The sequence below is a fragment of the Seriola lalandi genome, unplaced genomic scaffold, assembly GCF_002814215.2.
Source record: "Seriola lalandi dorsalis isolate HSWRI2012SDOR001 ecotype SW California unplaced genomic scaffold, Sedor1 jcf7180002054271, whole genome shotgun sequence".
Taxonomy (NCBI): Eukaryota; Metazoa; Chordata; class Actinopteri; order Carangiformes; family Carangidae; genus Seriola; species Seriola lalandi.
The window spans coordinates 441,334-463,448 of NW_019524824.1; the positions used below are offsets into that span (position 1 = coordinate 441,334).

General features: G+C 41.8%; 1 protein-coding gene across 1 annotated transcript in view; it reads left to right on the forward strand.

The window, feature by feature from the left end:
- The window catches only part of syne2b (spectrin repeat containing, nuclear envelope 2b), a 134,701-nt gene that overhangs the window by 83,049 nt on the left and 29,537 nt on the right, over nucleotides 1–22,115 (forward strand). The window contains exons 82-112 of the mRNA XM_087173693.1: nucleotides 1,161–1,391; nucleotides 2,154–2,276; nucleotides 2,606–2,721; nucleotides 2,982–3,093; nucleotides 3,374–3,508; nucleotides 4,623–4,781; nucleotides 4,883–5,077; nucleotides 5,394–5,498; nucleotides 6,015–6,134; nucleotides 6,243–6,443; nucleotides 6,565–6,735; nucleotides 6,994–7,125; nucleotides 7,874–8,067; nucleotides 8,438–8,576; nucleotides 8,829–9,059; nucleotides 10,053–10,205; nucleotides 10,405–10,581; nucleotides 10,767–10,922; nucleotides 11,103–11,246; nucleotides 11,484–11,654; nucleotides 11,854–11,984; nucleotides 12,062–12,266; nucleotides 13,072–13,254; nucleotides 13,730–13,837; nucleotides 14,639–14,793; nucleotides 15,522–15,669; nucleotides 15,761–15,855; nucleotides 15,991–16,222; nucleotides 16,916–17,110; nucleotides 18,449–18,574; nucleotides 19,096–19,251. Coding sequence (XP_087029819.1) covers nucleotides 1,161–1,391; nucleotides 2,154–2,276; nucleotides 2,606–2,721; nucleotides 2,982–3,093; nucleotides 3,374–3,508; nucleotides 4,623–4,781; nucleotides 4,883–5,077; nucleotides 5,394–5,498; nucleotides 6,015–6,134; nucleotides 6,243–6,443; nucleotides 6,565–6,735; nucleotides 6,994–7,125; nucleotides 7,874–8,067; nucleotides 8,438–8,576; nucleotides 8,829–9,059; nucleotides 10,053–10,205; nucleotides 10,405–10,581; nucleotides 10,767–10,922; nucleotides 11,103–11,246; nucleotides 11,484–11,654; nucleotides 11,854–11,984; nucleotides 12,062–12,266; nucleotides 13,072–13,254; nucleotides 13,730–13,837; nucleotides 14,639–14,793; nucleotides 15,522–15,669; nucleotides 15,761–15,855; nucleotides 15,991–16,222; nucleotides 16,916–17,110; nucleotides 18,449–18,574; nucleotides 19,096–19,251 — 4,899 coding nt within the window. The remainder of the gene's footprint in view (nucleotides 1–1,160; nucleotides 1,392–2,153; nucleotides 2,277–2,605; nucleotides 2,722–2,981; nucleotides 3,094–3,373; nucleotides 3,509–4,622; nucleotides 4,782–4,882; nucleotides 5,078–5,393; nucleotides 5,499–6,014; nucleotides 6,135–6,242; nucleotides 6,444–6,564; nucleotides 6,736–6,993; nucleotides 7,126–7,873; nucleotides 8,068–8,437; nucleotides 8,577–8,828; nucleotides 9,060–10,052; nucleotides 10,206–10,404; nucleotides 10,582–10,766; nucleotides 10,923–11,102; nucleotides 11,247–11,483; nucleotides 11,655–11,853; nucleotides 11,985–12,061; nucleotides 12,267–13,071; nucleotides 13,255–13,729; nucleotides 13,838–14,638; nucleotides 14,794–15,521; nucleotides 15,670–15,760; nucleotides 15,856–15,990; nucleotides 16,223–16,915; nucleotides 17,111–18,448; nucleotides 18,575–19,095; nucleotides 19,252–22,115) is intronic.

Below are 22,115 nucleotides of genomic sequence, written 5' to 3' on the forward strand. Positions count from 1 at the left end.
AAAGATCTTTGCCTCTATAGAGATTTTGTGTTTGATGATCTCCATGACTCACTCTGTGGTATAATAATCTTCAGTCAACAGTCATGCCCTCACAGGCTTCAACTTTATGTCTTTATTCAAAGCTTAAGAAGGTATTTTCCTCCCAGGATTCACTCCCTGTTGACCCTGTGAATGTAACTCGAGCCTCCATTAAAGTTTCAGAGGTTGAACACGTCCCACAGTCACACGTCACATTTGAATGAAGCTTTGTGTGCAAACAAACAGCAACTGATGATATCTTTTCTCCTATTGAAACTCACTGAAGAGACTCCATCTCCGTGGCCCACATCCAACTTTAACATCATATATGAATCTTTGTGATGCTTTGTTCACAGCTGACCTCATAATCTAAATCTATTTCAGATGTTGTTTTTGAGACAATAGTGACAAAAAGAGAGCAGGAAATGAGATTGTCAAGGTGAGTCCAAAAACAAAAATAAAAACAAAATGTATACAGGGGTGTGTCTGGTGAGCAAAACAGGTGAACAAAAGCGTCCAAGGGCAACTATGATTATGATTGGCTTATTGCATCAGGATAGAGACCCAGATCCCTCAGCCATGTACAGCAGAGAAAAAAGCTTTGCCACAGGGATCCAATATAAAAATTAAAAAAAATAAAAATAAAATAAAATAAAAACAATTAAAAGAATTCAAAATGGGTTTTAAAAAAAAAATACATCATCTTCTTTTACTAAAAAAATGCAGCTAAGACATTTGAAATATCTTGGACTAAAATGTATTTTATCAGGAGCTGAAAGTTATCTTAACTGAAAAGAGTGAGAGTTGAACTGTAACCCTGAAAGGAGATCGAGTCAGTTGAAGTGAAAGCGTGGAGCGTTATCACTGAACGGAGTTAGATCCTGAGGGAAAGTGTTGAAAGGAGTTGGTTGCTGGATGTAAAAGTTGAGTTGTTTTTGTTTCAGGTATTTCATTTATCTTGCCTTTGTATATATTTGTGTATTGTATACATGTAGCTATCTTTGTGTACATGTCATGTAATTTTATAGTAACTGTATTTTTTCTGTGCAAACAAATACTGCACATATCTGCTCTCCAGTTCTTGTTCTTGGGAGTTGTAGTTTAAACTATAAATGATTCAACATGTGTGTGTTGGTTTGCAGGAGATGTTCCTGGAGATTGAGCAGAAGGTGGCGAGCCTCTCGTCGCCCGGCCAGGTTGCTGACCTGCAGCAGGAGGATGAACTGGGAGCTGTGGGATCCCAGCAGGAGGCGGCTGAGATACTCTCCTCCAAACTGGAGCTCCTTAAGGCCAACCTGGTCTCCTTCCAGCAGCTGCTGCAGGACAGACAGGGAGAGGAGAGGATGGTCACACACAAAGAGCCACAGGAACAGGTACGTACAATCAATACAACAGCTTGGTGTATTTGAGATGTTTAGTTTTACTTGTATTTGGTTTATTTTCATCACTTTCTCAGTACTAACACTTTAAATGATTCCCACACGTCTTATATTTTCTGGGATATGGATATGTGACGTTATCTTATGCAGCTTCATGCTGAAACGTCTGAAACAATATGGTGGAAATAGAAATATTCAAAGTCAGGTTAGTAAAACAATTAACTAAATCATCGTTCCCACAAAGCGCAAAATCAAATTCCTCTGCTCTGCTTGATTCATTAAGCTGTTATTCTGTCTCTTTGTTGAGGCAGGTGACAGCAGAGCAGACAGGTGCACATGTGGCAAAGTCACTTCCTGATAATTATTAACAGGTTTGCAAATAAACCGTTAGAGGCTCACACCGGCACCTCGTTAGGACTTTCCCGCTCAGCATGGAGGCAGGTCTGTTTAGTCTCATACCCACAAGTGCTAAGCAGAACTGTTTGTAAGACCTTTGTGAATCTTCACAGGCACATTTTAAAGTCATGATCCAAGTCTTTCAAGTCTTTTTAACCTATTAACAAAATGACCGCACCATGTCTTCAGGGTGTTCATCAAGTTCTTGACTGACACTGTTCAGTATCAGTTTCATCAACTACTTTAAATGCTTTATGCTTTACTATCACTGGTTTTAATCTAGTGAAGAAGGTAACTACACTTCTGATGATGACAAAGATAAACCTTTTTCATGTCTCTTCTTTTTGTCTTTCTCCTCAGAAGTCAGAACCTCAGGCGGAGCGCCACCTTGAGTCTAAGATGAAGCGCAGCAGCAGCGTTCAGGAGATCTTCTCCTCGCCAAGAAACAAACTCCTCAGACAGAGCAGCCTGCAGCAGCAGAAGGTACTGGAGGTGTAGAGTTCGACTTGTTGTGACATGCCAATATTGTTATATGACAGTCAGCATCAGCATGTGATATTTATATTTAAATGTCTGAAATTAGACAGTTTTGACCTATTTTAAGCTTTGAGATTGTCATGGGACACAAAACCAATACATTTATTTTTATTGATATTCAGGTGAAAGTAGTTTGCGTCTCTTTTTCACTTTTAATATCCAGATTTGTTGCTCTGGAATTCAAACCAGTAACTCAGTTCAATGCATCATGAAACTCATGTTGGTATTTGTAAGCTTTCTCATTTTATACCTTGTTATTGCTGTTTGTTTTGCAGGAGCTGGAGCAGGAGCTGACTGAACAGAGAGGACTGACTCAGGCCATCGCCCGGCAGGGCAGCAGAGCTCGACTTCACAGCCAGGAGTCAGAGGACCACAGCCAGCTGTCACCGTGGTATATGACAATATACAAGTGGTTTTTAAGTTTTATTTTATTTTACTGTATTTCAAGCCTGTTTTACAGGTGTCCCTAATAAAATGCTTAGTGAGTGTATATGTGCAACATATTTACATACAAGAGTGACATATAAGTCAATGGATTTATGCAATTTAAAAAAAGAAAGAAAGTAAGAAAGAAAGTAAGAAAGAAAGTAAGAAAGAAAGAAAGATGAAGTGAAATGAAGTGTTAATTTTCAGCCTTTTCTCTCCCTGCAGGTTGCCTCCTGCTGAGGCTGATGTGGAGGAGGACTCTGCTCAGAAGAAGTGGGATCGGCTTCACAGTCGGCTGCTGGCTCTGGAGGAGAGCTGGCTGCTTCCTCCCTCTGAGGTAGGGCCTTCATCGTGAGAGCTGAAGTGCTTGATTATCACTTTTCAAATACAAAAAAGAAAAGAAAAATTGGTGTTCTCGCTATTCTTGATTATCACCTTCTTTGAGCAGAAGGCACTTTGTTGTCTCTTTGGTGTTATGGGGACTCCTGCAGGGCTTGATAAGAGTTATGTGTGTCTCCGACTTTTCTTTCTGTGTTTTTTTCTCTCTTTGTCTGCTTTTCTGGATATGTGACCCTCTCTCTTTCTCTCTCTCTCTCTCTCTCTCTCTCTCTCTGAAGGTGACAGACTCATCTAGGAGGCGTAGTGATGGAACAGCAGGACGTATGATTGGCACACAAAACGTGAAAGAGCTTCAAACCCTAATCAGCCATCTGAGGGAGCTGGGAGATTCAGCAGCAGTGCTTCAGAATCAGGTGAGGGGCTGATATTAACGCTGTTTATAAGAAAATCTGTAGGTTGTGACATGTGACCTCTGGAGGGTTGCTGATGATTAGCCCCTTCAATTTGTAAGCCTTAAGATTTCATCATATCAAACACAATGTTTGACACTTTTTATGGCTGATGTTTATTCTGCTTTAGCCATTGAACAACTAGCCATTGGTCATCTTTGAAGGGAAATATGCATGAAGAAGTACAAGCAGTTTAAAAATGTGAAAAGTTTTAATCACACTCATCACACAAGTGCATTTTCTACTCCCAGTGACAGAGAGAGGTTTAATTAACGATCAGAGTTCTGGGACTTGTCTTATTAAGTAGATTTAAATTAGGAAAAATCATCTCATTCCACTGTTTCTGACAGTAATATCCTGTTCCAGCTCTTCATTGAAGAATTATGAAATTTACACAATAAAAAATCCAAGTCTCTATGATGTTACACAAAATTTCCTGAACGTTTTGTCCAAATTCTTCTTCTTTTGTCAAAAGTTTAGGATCTCTACTAGAATTAGAGCAAAGTTTCTTTTTTATTCTTAAAACTTAGATTAATTTCTTCAGACCATAAGAAATAAATAATAAACCAAATCACCATCACCATCACAATTTGTACTGAAAAATATAGAGTCAAACTTTTTGTGGTGTAAAAAATAATATTTTGAAAACTAGGATGTAACTTTGTATTTATTGTAATTTACATGAGTGATGGTTAGTAAACATGAAGAAGGAAACTGATGGAAGTGAGATTGTCCCAAATGTTTCAGAAATAAAGGACGACATATTGTAGTTGTGTTACATTTTTTAACATTAAGGCAGAAGCAACAAAAAAGTGAAAAAACTGAGTCTAGTCTTTGTAGATTAAATTTCAAACCACATTTCTCTTTGTTTGAAATCTGATTAAAGTGAAACTTGAAATTAAACTCTGATGAAATCCTCAGCTTTTCGTGTTGTTTACAGTCGCTCACCGCAGGGTGTGCATTCTGACATCACACTTTACAAAAACAAGAGCAGGAAATAACCAACGTGAAAGATGACCAGGAAGAGCAGAATGATGCTGGACTTCATTCATAGTTTGACTTCCTGCTCTGACCCCAGGCCTCCTCTGTGGATGGCTCCCATCAGACACTGGACGAGGGTTTATTTCACGTGCTGCACGGAGCATCCTTGTCCCTGTCCTCCATCAATAACCTGCTGCACTCACCTGCTGGGAAGACACATGAAGAGGATGCAGAGATGAGGCTGCTGCAGCTGCAGGTAGGACTCCTAAAAAAGTCATGAAAGTCATGTGAAGTAGCCAAAAATGTCCTCCACACTCACCCCTTCCCTGAATGTGTTTGCAATCCCTTTCACTTCAGCGTCTGTCAGCAGAGCTGGCAACCCTCGGCAGTGAGCTTGCCTCGCAGGGGTCAAAGGTCACCGGTATCCTGAGGTCAGAGTGCGGTCAGCGGTGTGTTGATGACCTGAGCAGAGTCCTTCCTGTGGTCCAGGCTGCTCTGAGCAGCAGAGAGAGGCGCGTCAGGAACCTGCTGAAGGAGAGTGCCGACGAACAGGTTGGAGATCGTCTGTGACTCTTCTTTAACTGCTCAAGCAAAGACAAAAACACACTGGTCCACCCTGACATATTTCAATAAAGTAAATGTTTAACTAGATTTTTGATTGATGAACTGAGTGAATTGTCCTGCTGTTATTATTTATACAGTAACTCACCTCCTCCACGTAATGAACATGAGTCTACCTTATACTTGTGTTACCTTATCTATAAGGAGTATAACTGTAAACCTGCGGTCTTAAAATAGGAATGACCTGAAACCTTTGTTGTTTGCATGCAGTTCACAGAATCAGTGTTGTCTGTCTAACCCAACACAGAGACCCCTAAAAGAGTTGCATGCAGCCTTCACCTCTAACCAGTCGACTGTTCGTCAAATAATTAATGAATTCAAGTGGACGCTGGGCCTTAATGAACAACTACAGGTACTGTTTCCATGGAGAAGTTTCACCTCACAAGATACTACTATTGTAAATATTGTCAAACATTGGTCTGTATCTGAGTGAGAGTTAACTGTTATTGACTGTAGTGAGTTTAGATGCAGGTTTTTCATATAAATACAAAAAAATTTAAACAAAAAAGACTACAGAAATAGAAGATAGAAATAAATCTGTCTCTGTATCTCACCCGTCTCTGCAGGACTATAGGACCATGTCCATAAATCAGCCAAAGTTTAACTTATATAAGTTATAATCCGTCAAAACTTAACATTACATTACATTAAAATATGAACATTGCTGTCAGAGTAGAGTGATACAGAAGAGGTTTTAATCTGCAGAAAATAGAGATACTTTACTCAAGTATTGCACTATTTAGTGTGTCAGTCTTTATTACCTTTGTGTCATTTCGATGATGTATTGTAACTTCAGATTCAAGCTGCTGATGATGAGCACTTGGCGAGTAGAAGGGTCATTTCACAAGTCCATGTGTTTAATTTCCAGACTGTGATTCAGATGCAGGAGACTCTGCAGCAGCAGGTTGAGCAGGTAAACTCTCTGCTGGAGGAGGCTGACCAACACAACCTACCTGCTTCTCTCATCCACCAGGCCACACAGCTGCAGGTAGCTACTAGTTGGTGTATTTCATTTAGATACTGCTAAATAACAGACGGATTAATTTGCCACAAAGCATGTTTGAATCTTCAGAGTGTGTGTCCTTCCTGTGTGCAGGGCGAGCTGGACACATCTCTGGGTGGTGTTCGCGACCGCTGTGAGGGACTGAGGAGTAGCGTGGAGCTGCAGCATCAGTATGAGCGGCTGGTCCACAGCCTGGAGGAGCTGCTCGTTCTGGGCTCTGAACGCCTCACACAGCAGCCTGACACAGAGCTCCAGAGCAGAGCTCAGCTCCAGCAGCAGCTCAGTGGTCATACGGTCAGTCTGAGGGAGACAGAGAAAGTTGAGAGCAGTTTAGAACGGCGTAGAGTGTTTTGGTACTTCAAAATAAAAGCTTAAAAATATCACCTTTAACATTATGTACTGTTTCTATCATCAGAAGTTCTTCCAGTTCCTGGGCCATCATTTTAGGATCCTGCAGTGCCTGAACTGCAGACTCCCAGAGAGCATCCAGCGGTGGGACAGCGTAGTGATGGGCCTGCAGGATGAGGTGGCCGCACTGCAACAGCACGGACTGGAGGAAGGGACCAGGATGCAGGAAACATTACAGGTAGTACACACAATGTGGTTTATCTATTTGCAAAGTGAATGTGAAGTCAAGCAATAAAACATGACTACAATGGTAAAAAGACTTTTATCAGCCATGAGTAATCTGTCCACCAAAGTTCACCCAAACTTTTGAGATACTTTGTAATTTAAATAATGCACCAGGAGCAGGTAATTGAAGCCAACAGGAAGGAAAATCATTAAAAACCCAACACAAGATTGACACGTCCTCTGACCATTATCACGTCTCTGTCTGTGTCAGATATGGTCACAGTGGGAGGAGGACAGTGCCTGGTCAGACTCCCTGCTGAAAGAAATTGAGACTTCATTTCCCAAGATGCACGAGGGGGATGATTCTGAGGAGAAGACATCAGAGAAGCTCTCCGTCTACCAGGTAGTTTTTTTTATCAGTTTAGCTGCTCTTTTCGACTGACATGAGGATAATTCTGATTTACCAACAGGCAGCCAACTGGAGGACAGAGAGCATTTTGCAATGTTCCTCTCCGCTCATTTGGGCGCTCTCTCCATGCTGTACTTTGTGCATTGCTCTCAAAAGCCTAATTGGCTCAATCAAATGCAGGCAAATTGGTTGTTTTCTTTAGGGGAACATGATGTTCCTTGGCTCTGATGTGAGTTATTAGCTGAGCGGAGACCTCCAACTAGAATTAATTTTGGTTCATGTTCCTTGTTGCTCTGCTTTGGGATTGGAAATGTGTCCGTTATTCAGCTGAAAGGGACTAGGTGTTGAAGCTTGTGGTCAACAAAGTGTGCGGTAAAGGAGATGAAGAAGGGGGTGTAGAGGATGAGGGATTTGCTCACTTTTACATTGTCAGACTCAATATTCAACCTCCACTGTGCTTTGAACTTTCAGGAGGCCTGTCCCGACTGCTGAATGTACACACACATTTTAATATTGAAATGAGCAATAGTAGGCTACAGTGTTATAGAGGTTAGAAACCAAACTTACATCAGAACTTATATGATGTCGATATGATGTGAAAAAAAAAAGAGTTTCCATCTGGGAAATGTGATTCATGTTGAGTCGAGCGAGCATGCATGTGTGTTTGCAGAAATGAATGTGTCGACAGGTCTGTGTGGTGTCGTCTGGTGCTTTATGTTATAAAGTTGTGCTTGTCTGGCAGAGACTTGGAGGTACTCTGGAGGAGAACAAGGCGCGGTTCAGTCGGATGCTGGAAGCGGGGCTACGACTGCAGAGGTCGGGCCTTAGCAGAGTGGGTGTGACCGCCACTGAGCTGGAGGCACGCAGGAGAGCTCTGAACAAGCGGGTGGAGGATGGACGCACCACCTGCTGCAGAAAAAGGAAACTGAGAAGCAGGTGAGAGAAAAATTGAAATTTCTGCGAAGTAAGAACTTGTCCTGAGTTTAGACTCTAAAGGTTTTGTCTGTTATGTACTAGAAAGCATAAAGTAGTTTTGATACATGTTTTATTTTTATTTAAATTTTGGATCCTTCCCTTTATTGTTCCCCATTGAAACTCTTCCTTCCTTTGTACTATAATTGTTGATAAGCAGGGTTACTAATGTGATCAACACATATTAAAATTGATTTACAAATTTATTTTTGATAACACACTGCACATAATAGAAAGGACCTTGCAAGACTCTTAAATAATGAATGTCTTTATTTAAGATGTCTGGCAGATGCTTTAATCACTTCTGACATTTTACTGTTGCTCTGATAAACAGGTTTCTCCGTGACTCTGCTGTCCTGGCAGCCTGGATGGGCGAGGCCAGAGTGCTGATGAATAAATGTAGTCAGTTCGCTGTCACGGCCAATGAGGAGATGGATGTTGAACAGAGGCATGAACATTACCTCCAGTGTGTGGTGAGCAGGAACTGGAAACACCCAGACATAAAACTAGTCTGTAATCAGGACCTCCTACATCTGGGAATTTAAATGCTTATGTAGAGGCTGAAAACTGAGTTGAGAATTCCAGATGTTTTGGTACCAGGTCAGTTAATCTCTGAGCGAATGATGCTGATCAATGACCCCATTAAACCCCACAGACAAACTATATTATGATCATTTTTGCATTTGTGGAAAACAGTATATAACCAAACAGTTTATATACTTTAGGCTTTGACCAAAGAGTTGGAGGTCAGATCTGAACTGAAGGTGGCAGTGATTGGTGCCGGTTCCCAGCTGCTCCAGATGAGGGAGGCAGACGGGTACTCAGAAAGAAATCTGGAGGATGAAGAGACTTCAGAGCCACATCTCTGCTCCATCCACTCCCAGCTCAGAGAGATAGAGGTGGACTGGTCCTGTCTGTTGACTGATGTTACCGTCGTCCAGCGAGCTCTGCATAAGGTGAGGAGATTCCGCGTGTGACGTCCATAAGGTGAATGTAAACAACAGGATCTAACAGAAAGGTGTGTTTAATGTGTAATTCTCACTTGAACAAGGTCGATTTTATCAAAATTATTATTTTTTCTACTTTTTCTGAATGTTTCTTGACTTTTTTCTGGTTTTCTTGATTTTTTAGTTTTTTTTTTTACAGTGCAGTTTAATATTTTCAAAAACCACGCTGCAGTTTTCAACAACCCCACTGTGCAGCACAATGCCAGCCTGAGGACTCTTCTCGCCCTTTTTGGTGTGAAACCATCCACCCCACCCCCCCTCTATCTGTCTGGATCTTCCTTTCTCAACTCCTCTCTCTTCTCTTTAAAGTATATTTTTTTGTGCTTTTATGCCTTTAATGGACAGCACAGTGGAGAGTGACAGGAAACGGGGAGGCAGAGAGAGGGGGAATGACATGCAGTGAAAGGCCGTCCGATGCAGGATTCGAACCGGGGCCGACTGCAGCGAGGACTGTAGCCTCTACACATGGGGCGCCTGCTTAAACCACTACGCTACACGACGCCCCAACTCCTCTCTCTTCTCCTTACCAATCTTTTCCTTCCATGCTCTCTCCTCCCTCTGCTTTTCTATCCCATCTTCCATCAGCTCTCCTCTCTCCTATCCCTCTCTCCCTCTTCTTCGTTCCCTCTCATCGCCCTCATCCTGCTGCTTTCATTACTTTCTGTTCCTCTCTACCTCAGTTTCTGCTGCTCTTCTGAATCATAGTCTTTCTTTTTCTCTCACAGCCCTCGTCTCTTCATCTCCCTCAGCTTTTTGAACCTTAACTCACCTTCCTTTTCTAGTTTAAGTTCAAATTTATCTTTATTTATCACACAATTTGAAACAAACACTAGAGAGAAATCACATGAATCTTAATTTATTTTACTGATAGTAAAATAAAAGAGTCTTTTTTGGCAAAGTCGATGAAGATTGACGTCACTCCCTTCTGCTCCTCCTCCTCAGTGGTGGATTAAGATGGTGACCCAGCAGGAGGCGCTGCTGGAGCTGCAGTTCTGGCTTGGAGCTGCTGAATCTAAGCTGGAGGAGAAACGCAGCAGGATCAACCAAACATCCTCCACAAAGACTGACTTCATGCAGTTCCTAAAGCACTGCAAGGTAGAGTTGGACTGACTGATGAACTGCCGCAAATAATCTGCTTAAATATCCTGATTACTGAAGTGTTCTCAGACAGTGGTGGGTTGTTTTTAGTGCACGTTGTAAAGTACAATCCTGAGGTCCTGGTAGAAGTTTGTGAGTTTACTTGTGTATCTGGATGACTGACTCTCTCTCTCTCCATCCACGACTTCTCTCTCAGGAGTGTCAGGTTGAGATGTCGACAAATCAGGCCACACTGGACTATGTGAACCAGCCATTGCAGACCTGTGGTACTGAGGATGGCCAGAGGGGGAGCTACGAACACAACCAGTTTGCAGAGGACATGGGTCATCTCAACCATCGGTGGCTCAGTTTACAGGAAACCCTCAACTCTCAGGTCAGAAGACAAACATCAGACTGTGACAAAAAAAAATCACAACACAACAATTATCTTTTCACTGTTAAATAAAGCTCAACAAAGCTTTACTGTCATAAGTTTTGCTCAACACCTTCAGATCTTTTAGAATTGTCTCAAGTCAGAAGAAATGTGTCTGACCTGCTGTCAGTGTTTGTGAATTTCAGATCCAGGAGCTGGAGCAGGATTTGAGGAACAGAGCAGAGCGTGAGGCTCGACTGCAGCAGATCAACAGCTGGATCACAGCTCAGAGCCTCTGGATGGACTCAGCTCAGAAAGCGAGCAGCCAGACAGAGCTGCAGAGGAGCATCAACACCTGCCAGGTCAGGACTCACACCTGTCCTCTGACATATGTGCCACCTGGAGCACCTTCGCTATTTCAGGTTTAATATTTCAGTCGTGATGAATCATATTGGCTGAAGGCTTTTGCAAAGAAAAACAAAAAAGCTAGATATCCTTTTCAAGTCTGCAGGTGGTTAAATCTTCTCTCATCTGTGTATCAGGGCCTCGGGGAGAAGATCAGGCAGAAGTCTGCAGCTCTTCAGGAACTGAGAGACAAACTTTGTGGCGAAGGAGGAAACAGCAGCTGTGATTTTATCTCTCAGACAGATAAATCCATCCGGGCCTGTGCAGCTCTCACACTACAGGTACAAATGTAGAAGGCAAATGTCTCAGCAACAGTTTTTACTGGAAGAAATGAACACAAGAAGTGCATGTAGCATTGAAAAATAAACATATGCAGAATGTGTTCATCATATCAAACTGTAGTTCTTTGGTTTTGAACTTGCTTTAGATCCAACTTGAACATGTCTATGATCAAGTCTTTGTAAAGACTAAAGTCTCTTAGATCATAACTGTTAGGTATTTGCTTGTGTCTCTTACAGAATGAGTCAATGAGACAGAGGCTGGTTCAGGCTCAGCAGCTGTGGGACTGTGTGGACAAAAGCCTGAATCACATGAAGCTGAAAACAGTGAGAATTTCCCAGAGTCTGGATTATGACTGCAGCCCTCAGCTCTCCCTGCAGGCGCACAGAGATCTCCATGAAAAGCTACAGGTCAGACTGGTGCTTTCCATATCTGATTTGAAAATGTAAATATTGGGACAGTAGATGTTCAAAGACATCATGTTTGGACTTTATTCCACAATCTCACATTAAAGTGCAGAAAGAGGATTGGTTAATGATTCCTATATAAATCCTGTTTGGACATTGCACCTGTGATGACTGATGGTGGTGTTTGTTGTGTTGTGAGCAGCTTCTTCATGAGAAGACCAAAGCTTCGGCGGCAGAGTGGGATGAACTGAGTCAAACCGTCTCCTCCCTCAGAGACATCGTGAGCCCTGCTGCTGTCCTCCTCACTGAGCAGCTGGACAGACAGACAGACAGGTGAGACAGACACCCACAGGCACACACAAACAACACACACAGATTCACTCTCTCACACTCAATCTCTTGTTTTTCAGTTGGACTGAGGTGTGTGCAGCTCTGAACCAGCAGCTCCAGAGGAGCCGGGGGGTCCTGCAGGTCTGGGAGGTCTACGCCGGGCGGGCTGAGTCTTTCTCCCAGCGGCTGCAGACGCTGCAGAGTGACGTCACGTCTGCTCTGAGCGCAGCGCCCGGGGACGACATCACCGTGGAGCAAGTCGCTGACAAGATTCACAATGTTCAGGTGAGAGGGAAAAACTTCTCAGCATAAAATTGAAATATACAAAAAGTAGAAACATAAAGTTTGCTTTTCCAACAGCTCCAATCTTTTCAATTTGTTTTCATAATTTTAACCGTTTTATGTCACATATCCATATTTTGGAGAGTGAAGTGTAGAACTGAATAAAAAATTGTCCTGTGTTCCCTATTTTTACAATAATAATTTCTGTAGATGATTTGTGTTTTTGTTTTTGTTTCAACACTGAAGCACATAATTGCACTGAACAGATATCAACATTTAATTTCATTCTCAACCTTGGGAACAGTAGTAGTAAATATTAACTCAAGATCCACTTATTAGCTTTTTCTGGAGCTTTCAGCTTCATCTCTCGCCTTCCTCGGTGGATGGATCTTGCTTGTGCTTGTGCGATCTCCAGTAGTTAAGATTCTAGTTAGATGACCTTGAGTTAAGATTTATTCCGTCTTGCACTTGCACATTCACACAATGCAAAGTTAATTTTTAAAAGATTTTAGTGAACTGTTTTTGGAGAAAACACTTGCCGTGTGTGCTGGTTTGTTTATGGTGTCTGAACAGATCTGTGCATTGAATTACGTTTCTGACAAGCAGTTTTTATGCTCGTTTACTTGTCACTTCCTCATGAATGTACAGATTTTTGAGATTTTTGTAGTATTTTTTAACTACAGCTAGTTCTTCTGATTTCCTCGAGGAGAGCTCAGGAAACAGTCCAGGCTCTTCAGCTGAAGAGGGATCTTTCCACACTGACAGTACATTCTGTGGAAACTCTTTAATCTTTTTTCTTTTTCTTCAGAGCCTCCTAGAGAGGACAGACACTTTGCAGTCCGACCTGGAGGGGGTGCTGGATGCTTCCAAGGACTTGATTAACCACCTGGAACCTTCAGCTGCCAGTCTTGTCCAATCAGAGAGCAGGTTGTTGTCCCGTGGTGTCTTGCAGCTCAGCCAGACTCTGACAGGGAAGCTGGGTCAACAGAAGGTACAACATGAATGGATTTGTGTGTTTGTGGGATTTTGTAAAGTGGGCGTTTTATATCCGCTGTGTCTTACAGAAGTGCAAAGACTTGTTAGATAAAGGCTGTTACAAGAAAAGTTGCATGATTTAGTGAATTTTTGTGTTTGAAAAACTAAAACGTCAGCTTTTCATTGTAACCACCTCCTTATTATGTTTTTCTCTAACCTGTCTAACATCATAACTGATGGTTTTTGCTCATCCAAAGGATTTTATTCACTTCATTGTTATTTTTCATTGTTGATAAAGTGTAAAGCCAAATACAAGATAGATTTTAATTCATCTTCATGTTCTTGAACACACTAAAGCACATACTCTGTCAGAGAGATGTACTCACTCTGCATTTCTTCCCCAGCCTGACACCTGAGTGCACTAAGCATCACAGTGACCTATAAATTAAGACACATATGGCCGTGTGCCATGTTGTCATGTTTGCATGTAGGAGGAGCTCAAGCGGCTGCAGGAGTTTGGGAACATCCTGGAATCATTGGAGAGAAACCTGGAGGTCTGGCAGCAGCGTCTGGAGAATGTGGCTCAGATAGCAGATCAGGTGAGTGGAGATTATGAATGACTGCCGCACCGGTATGTCTTCAACCATGGACTTTTACACTGTAACAAAGGTGTCTATGTGTTAAATATATTGTGGCTAGAAATATCATCTTTGGTCAAGGTGGAAATTATAGTCACAGCACAATTTTTTTCTGCATTATTGAATCTGAAAATGTTATTTTCTTCGAACAAAAAATTGTGACTTTGAATTTTTCAAGCTGTACTCAAGACAAATCATCGTGTTTCAAGGTTCAATCAAATGTCATTTTTATGCTTCAAGTGATTCCAGTGTTTTATTCTGTCTTGTATCAAGATAAACAGATTGATATTGAACACTTCATATTGATGATGACAACTTCTCTTTCCAAGGTCAAGAAAGAAATCTAAATCTCTAATTTCTGTGAGAGTTCGTTTCTGTTGGTTGCAGGATGAAATATTCTCACCTGACACCTTGACATTTTTGGACTCATTATAGACCTAAAGATGTGTTTAAATTGACATTTTTTAATTTATTTTGAATCAGAATGACCATTACATTTTTATGTTAGTAGAAAGTGGATCTCTGAGGAGTTTTTTAATCTTTGATAAGAAGTTTGTCTCCATCTGAGAGGAGAAATGACAGAACAACGACTCAAGACAGTAAAAAGAAGCAGAAAACTCAGAATACCAGACGACTAAATGGGGACAAAGAACACAGTATATGTAGCGTGTAGTGTTTTGGTCTTCGGCTGTGATGTCATGCGTGCAGTAGTCCAGACTGCCGTGATCCCTCTGAGTCTTTGGTGCCACCATATGTTCCCAGTCTGGCATCCTGGAGCTGAGCGGCCTCTCTGCTGACCTGGATGTGCTGAATGAGCTGAGCTGCAGCCTGACAGTGGGTGACGCTGCAGCACGCTACCTGCAACGCCTCAACCGCCGCTGGGCCGATACCGCCGCCAGAGCTGAGGAGGCCTGCAGGTCAGTGAGGGAGGAAGGCTGATACATGATAACAGCTAAATGAGCACATGGTTATATCCCATGATCCTCATCAGCAGATTGAGACTCAGTTAATCAGTACATATCTAGAATATGTTTTTGTGGAAAATGATGCTACAAGTTTGGAGAATTTTCATCCAGTTACCAACGACAACAGCAACAAGGATCTGTATGTAAAATTGCTGATTTATATTTAATCTAAGTTATTTCATTATTTGCATCTGGGAACAAAATCAATAAGGAAAAATTCCTGTAAACAATTAAAACTGCAAATATTTGATTATCTAATATCACTTTAGCAAAGTAAGTGGTTTGATTCGTTGTATTGTACTGACTATCATTAACATTAATCTGTTGACATGTTAAAATCGTGAGGAGATTAAGAGAAAGATGTTGATCACAAACAAGGGTTTTATTATTATTAGCCCCTGCTTTTGCACCAAAATCTCTACTTCCACTTTAATTTAAGACACTTCCAATAACTCTCACCTGAATAAATATCATATTTGAAGGCTTGTTGTCAAGCTAAAACAAAAGCAATTCACGAAACTGTCTCAGTGAATGGTTTATATAACATACAAAAACCTTTAAAATAACATTTCTTTAACTTCAGAGGGATATTACATTGTTTATAAGGCTAAAAACAGTTATATAATCGTGAAATAAAATGTGATGGAGTGTTGTTCATTCAGTTTTTTCTGTGTGCACAGTGAGCTGCAGACTGAGGCGCTGAGGCAGCAGAGCTTTGAACAGAAGTGTGAGAGCTGGATGTCTTTCCTGCAGAGGATGGAGGACAGTCTGGCTGTGGATGTGGCCGGCTCTTACATCGGCCTCAGACAGCAGCTCCGTATACACAAGGTATCAAAGCATGATTAACAGGCTCACTGACAGACTTAACAAAAACACGGCAAACACACAGAAGTAATCATGATCTGTCCTGGCGTTTCAGAGGTTTCAGGCAGAGCTGTCCACTGGTCACCAGATCCTCCACTCAGTGATCACTGAAGCTCTTCATCTGCTGCAGAAAGGAGAGGTGGACGACAGGTAGGAAGATCAAACTGTAGAGCAATTCCTTTAAGTAAAGAGAGGGTGAGGCACAAACAAAAATGCTGCCGTATAAAACGTCTTTTAAATATAAAATAGCTCATTTTGAATGACACACTGAGTTTGTGTTTAAAGGAGTGACTTTATCCTGAAGTTGGCCCAGCTCAGAGAACACTGGCAAGGGGCGGTGCAGCGTGCCGACCAGCGGCGCTCCCTGGTGGAGGGGCTGGTGAAGCACTGGCACCTGTACACCCGCAGCCTGAGGAAGCTGCAGAAGTTCCTGTCGGACACGCATACCTTCCTTCCCCCCTCCGGACCAGCCCGCTGCAGCCTGCAGCAGCTCAGACGCTCCCTGCAAGACCTCCAGGTTAGACACAAGTCAGGAATATCATGGAATTTATAGTGAATGCCAGATACGGGAAATATGGGAATTTTCTTAATTTTGTGAGGGGGTAAGTGAACATAGGAGGATTTTATAATGAAGTCACATTAAGGGGAAATAGAAACTGGCTTAATAACTCAGCCTGACTATGGTGGAAATGAGGCTCTTGACCTGAAATTTGTGTCTCTAATTTTAAAAACAGCTGCAAAAGATCCATGCAGAGAGTTGTTATTGGTTGTTTATTCAGATTAAGACTAGTCAGACACAAATAGGACAGAAGCCAGCTGCTTAAAGCTGAGCCTGGGGGCTGATTTAAGATATAAAGACTAAGAAACAAATGTTACTGATTGCATTTACATGAAAAGAAAGACAAATGAGATGAGGAAGAGAGTCTTCCCATTCTGATTCTTTTTGAGCCTTTGATTACCATCAAAGGGGAGTGAGGAGATTGGAATTGATTATGAATGAAGATACAGTAATCAGATAACTTTCTTCTCCTTCAGCCTGTTAATAGTCACTCCTCAATAAAAGCAACTAGTGTGCCCGTAACTAACTGGATTACCCATTTAAACTGCAGCAGCACAAACAGTTGATTTCTATCTTTCCTATCGTTCCCTCCTTTCCCCTCCCTCTTTAAAACCATATTTAACCCTGTCTCTCCTCGCTCCTCCTCCTCAGCACACAGAGCTGTTGTTCCAGAGGTATCAGTGCAGTTTCATCCACACTCTCGAGGTCGGCCGGCAGCTCTTCTCCATGGGGGACGAGGAGACCCAGACTCAGCTACAGACAGACCTGGGAACCCTGCAGGAGGAGTGGGACAACCTCCACAGCCTGCTGGGCCGGAGGATGGACCTCACCGAAGCCATCGTCAAGGTACTTGGTCACTTCCTGTCAAATTCTTTTATCTCACTGTGGTTCTACAGAATCAGTTAAAGTATCAAGGATTCTGCAACATGTTTTGGACATTGTATAAATTAAACACTGGGACAAATCTCACATCAGAATGTGTATTATATCTCACTTCTTGACCTGTGAATTGTCATCAGTGGATGAGTCTTTTGTGCCGGGGGCTCAGTTGTGTGAAACCAGACCAGTGGGCTCCAATTGATGAAACTGGAGGGTCAGATTCCACCGGATATACAAAATCAATGGAATTTAAGAAACCTGATCTGTTCAGTCACAGAGTGAGGCAGTGAAAGTACTGGACTGATGTCCCCCGAGACAGTTACATAACCCTGTATGGATTGTATTCTCCTGTTCTTTGGTTCAAGCTGAAAAGTGTCAGAATTTTATTGGATTTGACCAAAAGGTCCAATATGTTATATTTTATTAGTATTCCTGTGAATTATGACAAAATGTGACCATTTGTGAAGTAATATCTATCATACTCTCAGATTCCAATTTAAATTAGTGTTTTTTCATATATATAAATCCAAAGATGCACTTAAGTCTTGAACGCTCTGTGACAGTTATTACTTCTTGTTCATTACAGAGATGGAAAGAAACGAAGGATAGGATATTCTTACACACTCCCACACACAGATGCTGCCCAGGCATACTATAGCCTTGTGCTGTGGGTTATTCAATACATTCAATTTTGCTGTTAAACAGAAGTTTTTTAAAGAATCTGGAAAGTTTTGACATGTTTAAATACATAAAAATATTCATAAACCCAATAGTTTCTAAATTGTCCCACACTTTTTATTGTTATGTAGCAGACCAGCTAAACATAGGGCACATCCAGTCTACTCTGTCCTGGTTTATCAGAAGCTTACATGTTGCAGAAAAAGACTCATGACAAACGGGAATTAAGAAATACTCCACAGACAGTGCAGTAAACTAATGGTTTTGTAAATCTTTGCAAAACCTTTTCATTTTCTTTCTGAATGAGTTGCAGGTAGATGTGATATGCAACCATGATGCTAGAGTGAGTTTTTGTTTGACACCAGTTGTCTCTGAGTGTGGAGACATCTGGATCCTCCGTCCTCCATCTGTCCCCTGCAGCCTGTGACGGTTTCTGTTCACCTGCGAGCAGCAAAGTTAATCCAATCAGCTTTAATTAATGACACAGGATGTGTTTAGGAAATAAAAGACAAAGGAATGCAATGGTTCTCTTGTCATTCTCAAAGCCAATCAGTTAATAAGAACCCATTTCATTGATCTGTGTCATCAATTTGTTTGTTTTTTCTTTAAAACTTTATTGTGTCTCAGAACTGGGAGCGCTGCGAGGTGGGACTAGCAAACAGCATGCTGCAGCTAAAGGATGTGAAGACCAGGCTGAACCAGTCGATGCCTGAGTCTGACGATGAGCTACAGAGTGTGGAGAAGTTCAACAAGGTACAGCTGCAAACACCTGGTCTGGCCTTTGTACAGATAACAAAACTAATTAGACATCACAATGTCATTTAGTGAGCTTTATAAGCCGAGTGTAGACACGTCAGTGAACAACGACAGACACTACACACAGATAAGTCGCCTTCAGGCAGTTTGAGGTTGGAGGGAAACTTAAAGTCACTTAAAGTTTCAAGTGAGCAAAGCCAAGTTTGAAACAGGTTTGACTCACAACTCATCCTCTCTGACCCATCGGAGCCTTTATCCCCCACCCCTCCCTCACTCTCCTCCCCTCCCCCTCAACAGTCACCCCTCCCCTGGCCCTGCCTGCAGCCTGTGGGCCTTAATCCTCTCTCTGGGCGGGGAGAGAGAGAGAGAGAGAGAAAAAGAGAGAGAAGAGTGACAGAGATAGAAAGAGAAAGGGGCCGGAGCAGAGAGAGAGACATTAGGGAGTAGTTGTGAAAGAGCGAGCTGTGGAGGGGGTCACTGACAGTTTGTTGTGGTGGACGGTGTGCTATGGTATGCAGGAGACCGAGGACTCCCTGGAGGACTGGGCTGAGAGCCTGACGGAGCTGAGCACCATGAAGACGGATCTGTCCCAGTACATCATCGCAGACGACGTCCTGCTGCTGCAGGAGCAGGTGGAGCACCTGCACTGCCAGTGGGAGGAACTCTGCCTCAAGGTTGGTCTTCTGGGTTTGATACACTACATTCCTACCACAAGCTGAAATCTGACTACAGTCATCTTTTGATAAACTGCTTCTTTATTTATCTGCTTTGATTTTGCTTTATATCTTATGCTTTGTTTCAACTGATTCCGGCAGTATCTTCATTTTGCTCTTTACTTACTGGAAGTGCTTAACTTTGTGGTTCTGTGGAGGTTATGGGAAAACATCAGCAAGTTCATTCACCACCTTTGTCAAAAAATTTTAAAAGCTCGTATTTTAATGAATAACTGGTGCAGAGGTTTATACAGCGCATAGTGAGAGCGCATGATGTTGCAATAGTTTTCATCCTAGGACCCGTTTTTCACTCCTTAACATGATATATCCTTGAATATCCTCTTCAAGTAGCTGTATGATAATTACTCTGAATGAAACATTCAAACCCAGAACTTCATGTTTGTATGGCTGCACTAAACTATCATATGGACATTTTCTACATGTCTTCAGCATCATTGTATATGATTTTCCCCAATTCAGCCTGGCATATGTGACATCTTTGGAAACTTAAGGATCTCAACCATAATTAGAAATAAAGTTGTGTGGATTTGAACAATGTTTGGCTGCACAGTGTGAGTCAGTATTGACTCTCCTGCTGGTGGGACAGTTTTATTTTAAGTGATATGTGTGATCTGGCTTGCATCAAATGACGTTAATTCAAACTTTCAAGATTTAACTCGTGCTTAAATGGAATGGCTTCAGTGTCACGGTGTGAGAGCAGGAGTTCATGTCAACTGCACTGAGGAGGTGCAAGACACAAACACTCCCATTTCTAACATCTGTCCTTTGTCCAGCTCTGACAAGTTTCCCTGCTGCCGATTGAAGAAGGTTAATTATTAAAGAACTAACATATGTAACCACCAGTCCAAACAGTCAGTCACTTTGTGTTTTCTTAGAGTGTGTGTGTGTGTGTGTGTGTGTGTGTGTGTGTGTGTGTGTGTGTGTGTGTGTGTGTGTGGGGGGGACAGCAGCAGGTCAGGCGTGACGATTTAGCTCCTCAAACTGCTCCAGGACAAAGAGAACAAGGGAGGGAAAAGTTTGTGCAGAGGCTTAATGCAGAAGCTTAATTACCTCCTGCAAGGAGGTTATGTTTTCACTCTTGTAGGTTTGTTTGTTTGTTTGTTTGTTTGTCTGTCTGTCAGCACCATTACGCAAAAAGTGCTGAACCAATTTGCATCGAACTTGGTGGAGGGATGAAACATGAACTCATTCATTAACTTAACGTTCTGATCCAGTTAAAGGGACGGATCCAGGACTTTTCACTTTCCTAAACATTGCGAGATAGGACATTTTTTTACACTTTCTCAAGAAACAATGTTTGGATCTAGATGTAACAAAAAAAAAAAAAACAGACGTATTTATGGTCTTTAGATCTATTAGTTTGTACAATCTGGTGCAGATTGAGATAATAATCCAGAGCTGACAGACATATGTAGGATCATTTGGCGGAGGTATGTGCTCTACTGAGTGTTGTTCTAGTTTTCTTCATTAGATCAAAAGTTGTTGAAGAGAAGAGTCACCTGACATGTTTGTGGCAGTTCTCACATCTACAGTGTATAATGTGCACTACATGTTAATGTGCATTGTGCTTTTAGCTCGGTGTCTTTGGTGTAAGTTTCCCAGTCATCAGTGTTAAAAATCTAAGCCTTTAATGAGGAGTTAAGTTAGTAAATCTTAGTCAGACTTTAAAGGGCAACTACAGGTCTGGGTGGGGGGGTTGTTAGGGGTGACCGTGAGGGGCATTGTGTGAGTGGGGGGAACAGATGGTGACACGAGAGAAATGTTGAAATGAGCTGAGAGACGTCAGGAAGAGGAGCTTTTGTAGTAAAATAAGTTTTGGGGTGGGGTGGGGTGGGGGGGGTGATCACAACGACTTTCACTTTTTACTGTCTGAGCCAGGAATTTGTCACAACCACAACTTGGCTTCATCTTCCCCATACAAAACCAACATCTAAAGAAGGCTGTAAAATAATTGAAAAATGCTGGAATTTTTGAAAAATGTTGAAGAACAAAAACAAAAACAGAAAGCCGTCAACATGTTTACAAGAGAAAATGCTTTTAAGAGTGAATGTTAAAAAAAAGATAGTTTTTCTGATTGAACTTTCTCACCTCTGAGGAAAAGCTTTTTTCCTCTAAAACTTTTCGTGCAGTGCATGAGACGGGGCTCATACATATGACTGCATGTGTATTGCTTGTGTGTGACTATGTTTTCATTCATGCCTGTGTAGGTATTTGTGTTGTTTGTGTATCATTGTCAAGTACCGTCAGTTCAACCATCCTCAGTGCTTCTGACTGAGGTGAATTAGGAAATAAACTCACTGCAGCTCTGTGTGCTGACATGTTTCTGACATGTTTCCTGCTGCTTCTACAACACTACACCACCTCTAAGTTGTTTAATGCTGCTCTGTCAGCTAACAGCCTGTCAGGTTCAGTGATGCTCTTAGCCACATTCAAAATTCAGTGATTTTTTTGTTTTGAAAACTTTTTACAAGCACATCCAGTTATTTTGTTAAGCCTAAACCATTATCGGGATGAAAACTGATTCATTTAAGTGATCATTTTTTGGCAGTCTCAGTCTCAAAACTTCATCTGAATCAAAACTTTAGTTCATGAGTTGTATTGACTCTGGAGCTTAATGCTTTTACCTATTTTGGGAGCAGTGACTTGTAAACTAGATGAGGAAACGAGATGTGCTGCTGAGGTGAGCCGGTGTAAGTTGTCTTCAGCAATGGAGTCATCACCATTTCCAATCAAATCAAATCAAATTAAAATTATGTTCAGATAATGTGACTGATGCATGAGCTGCATCAATATCATAAATAAGA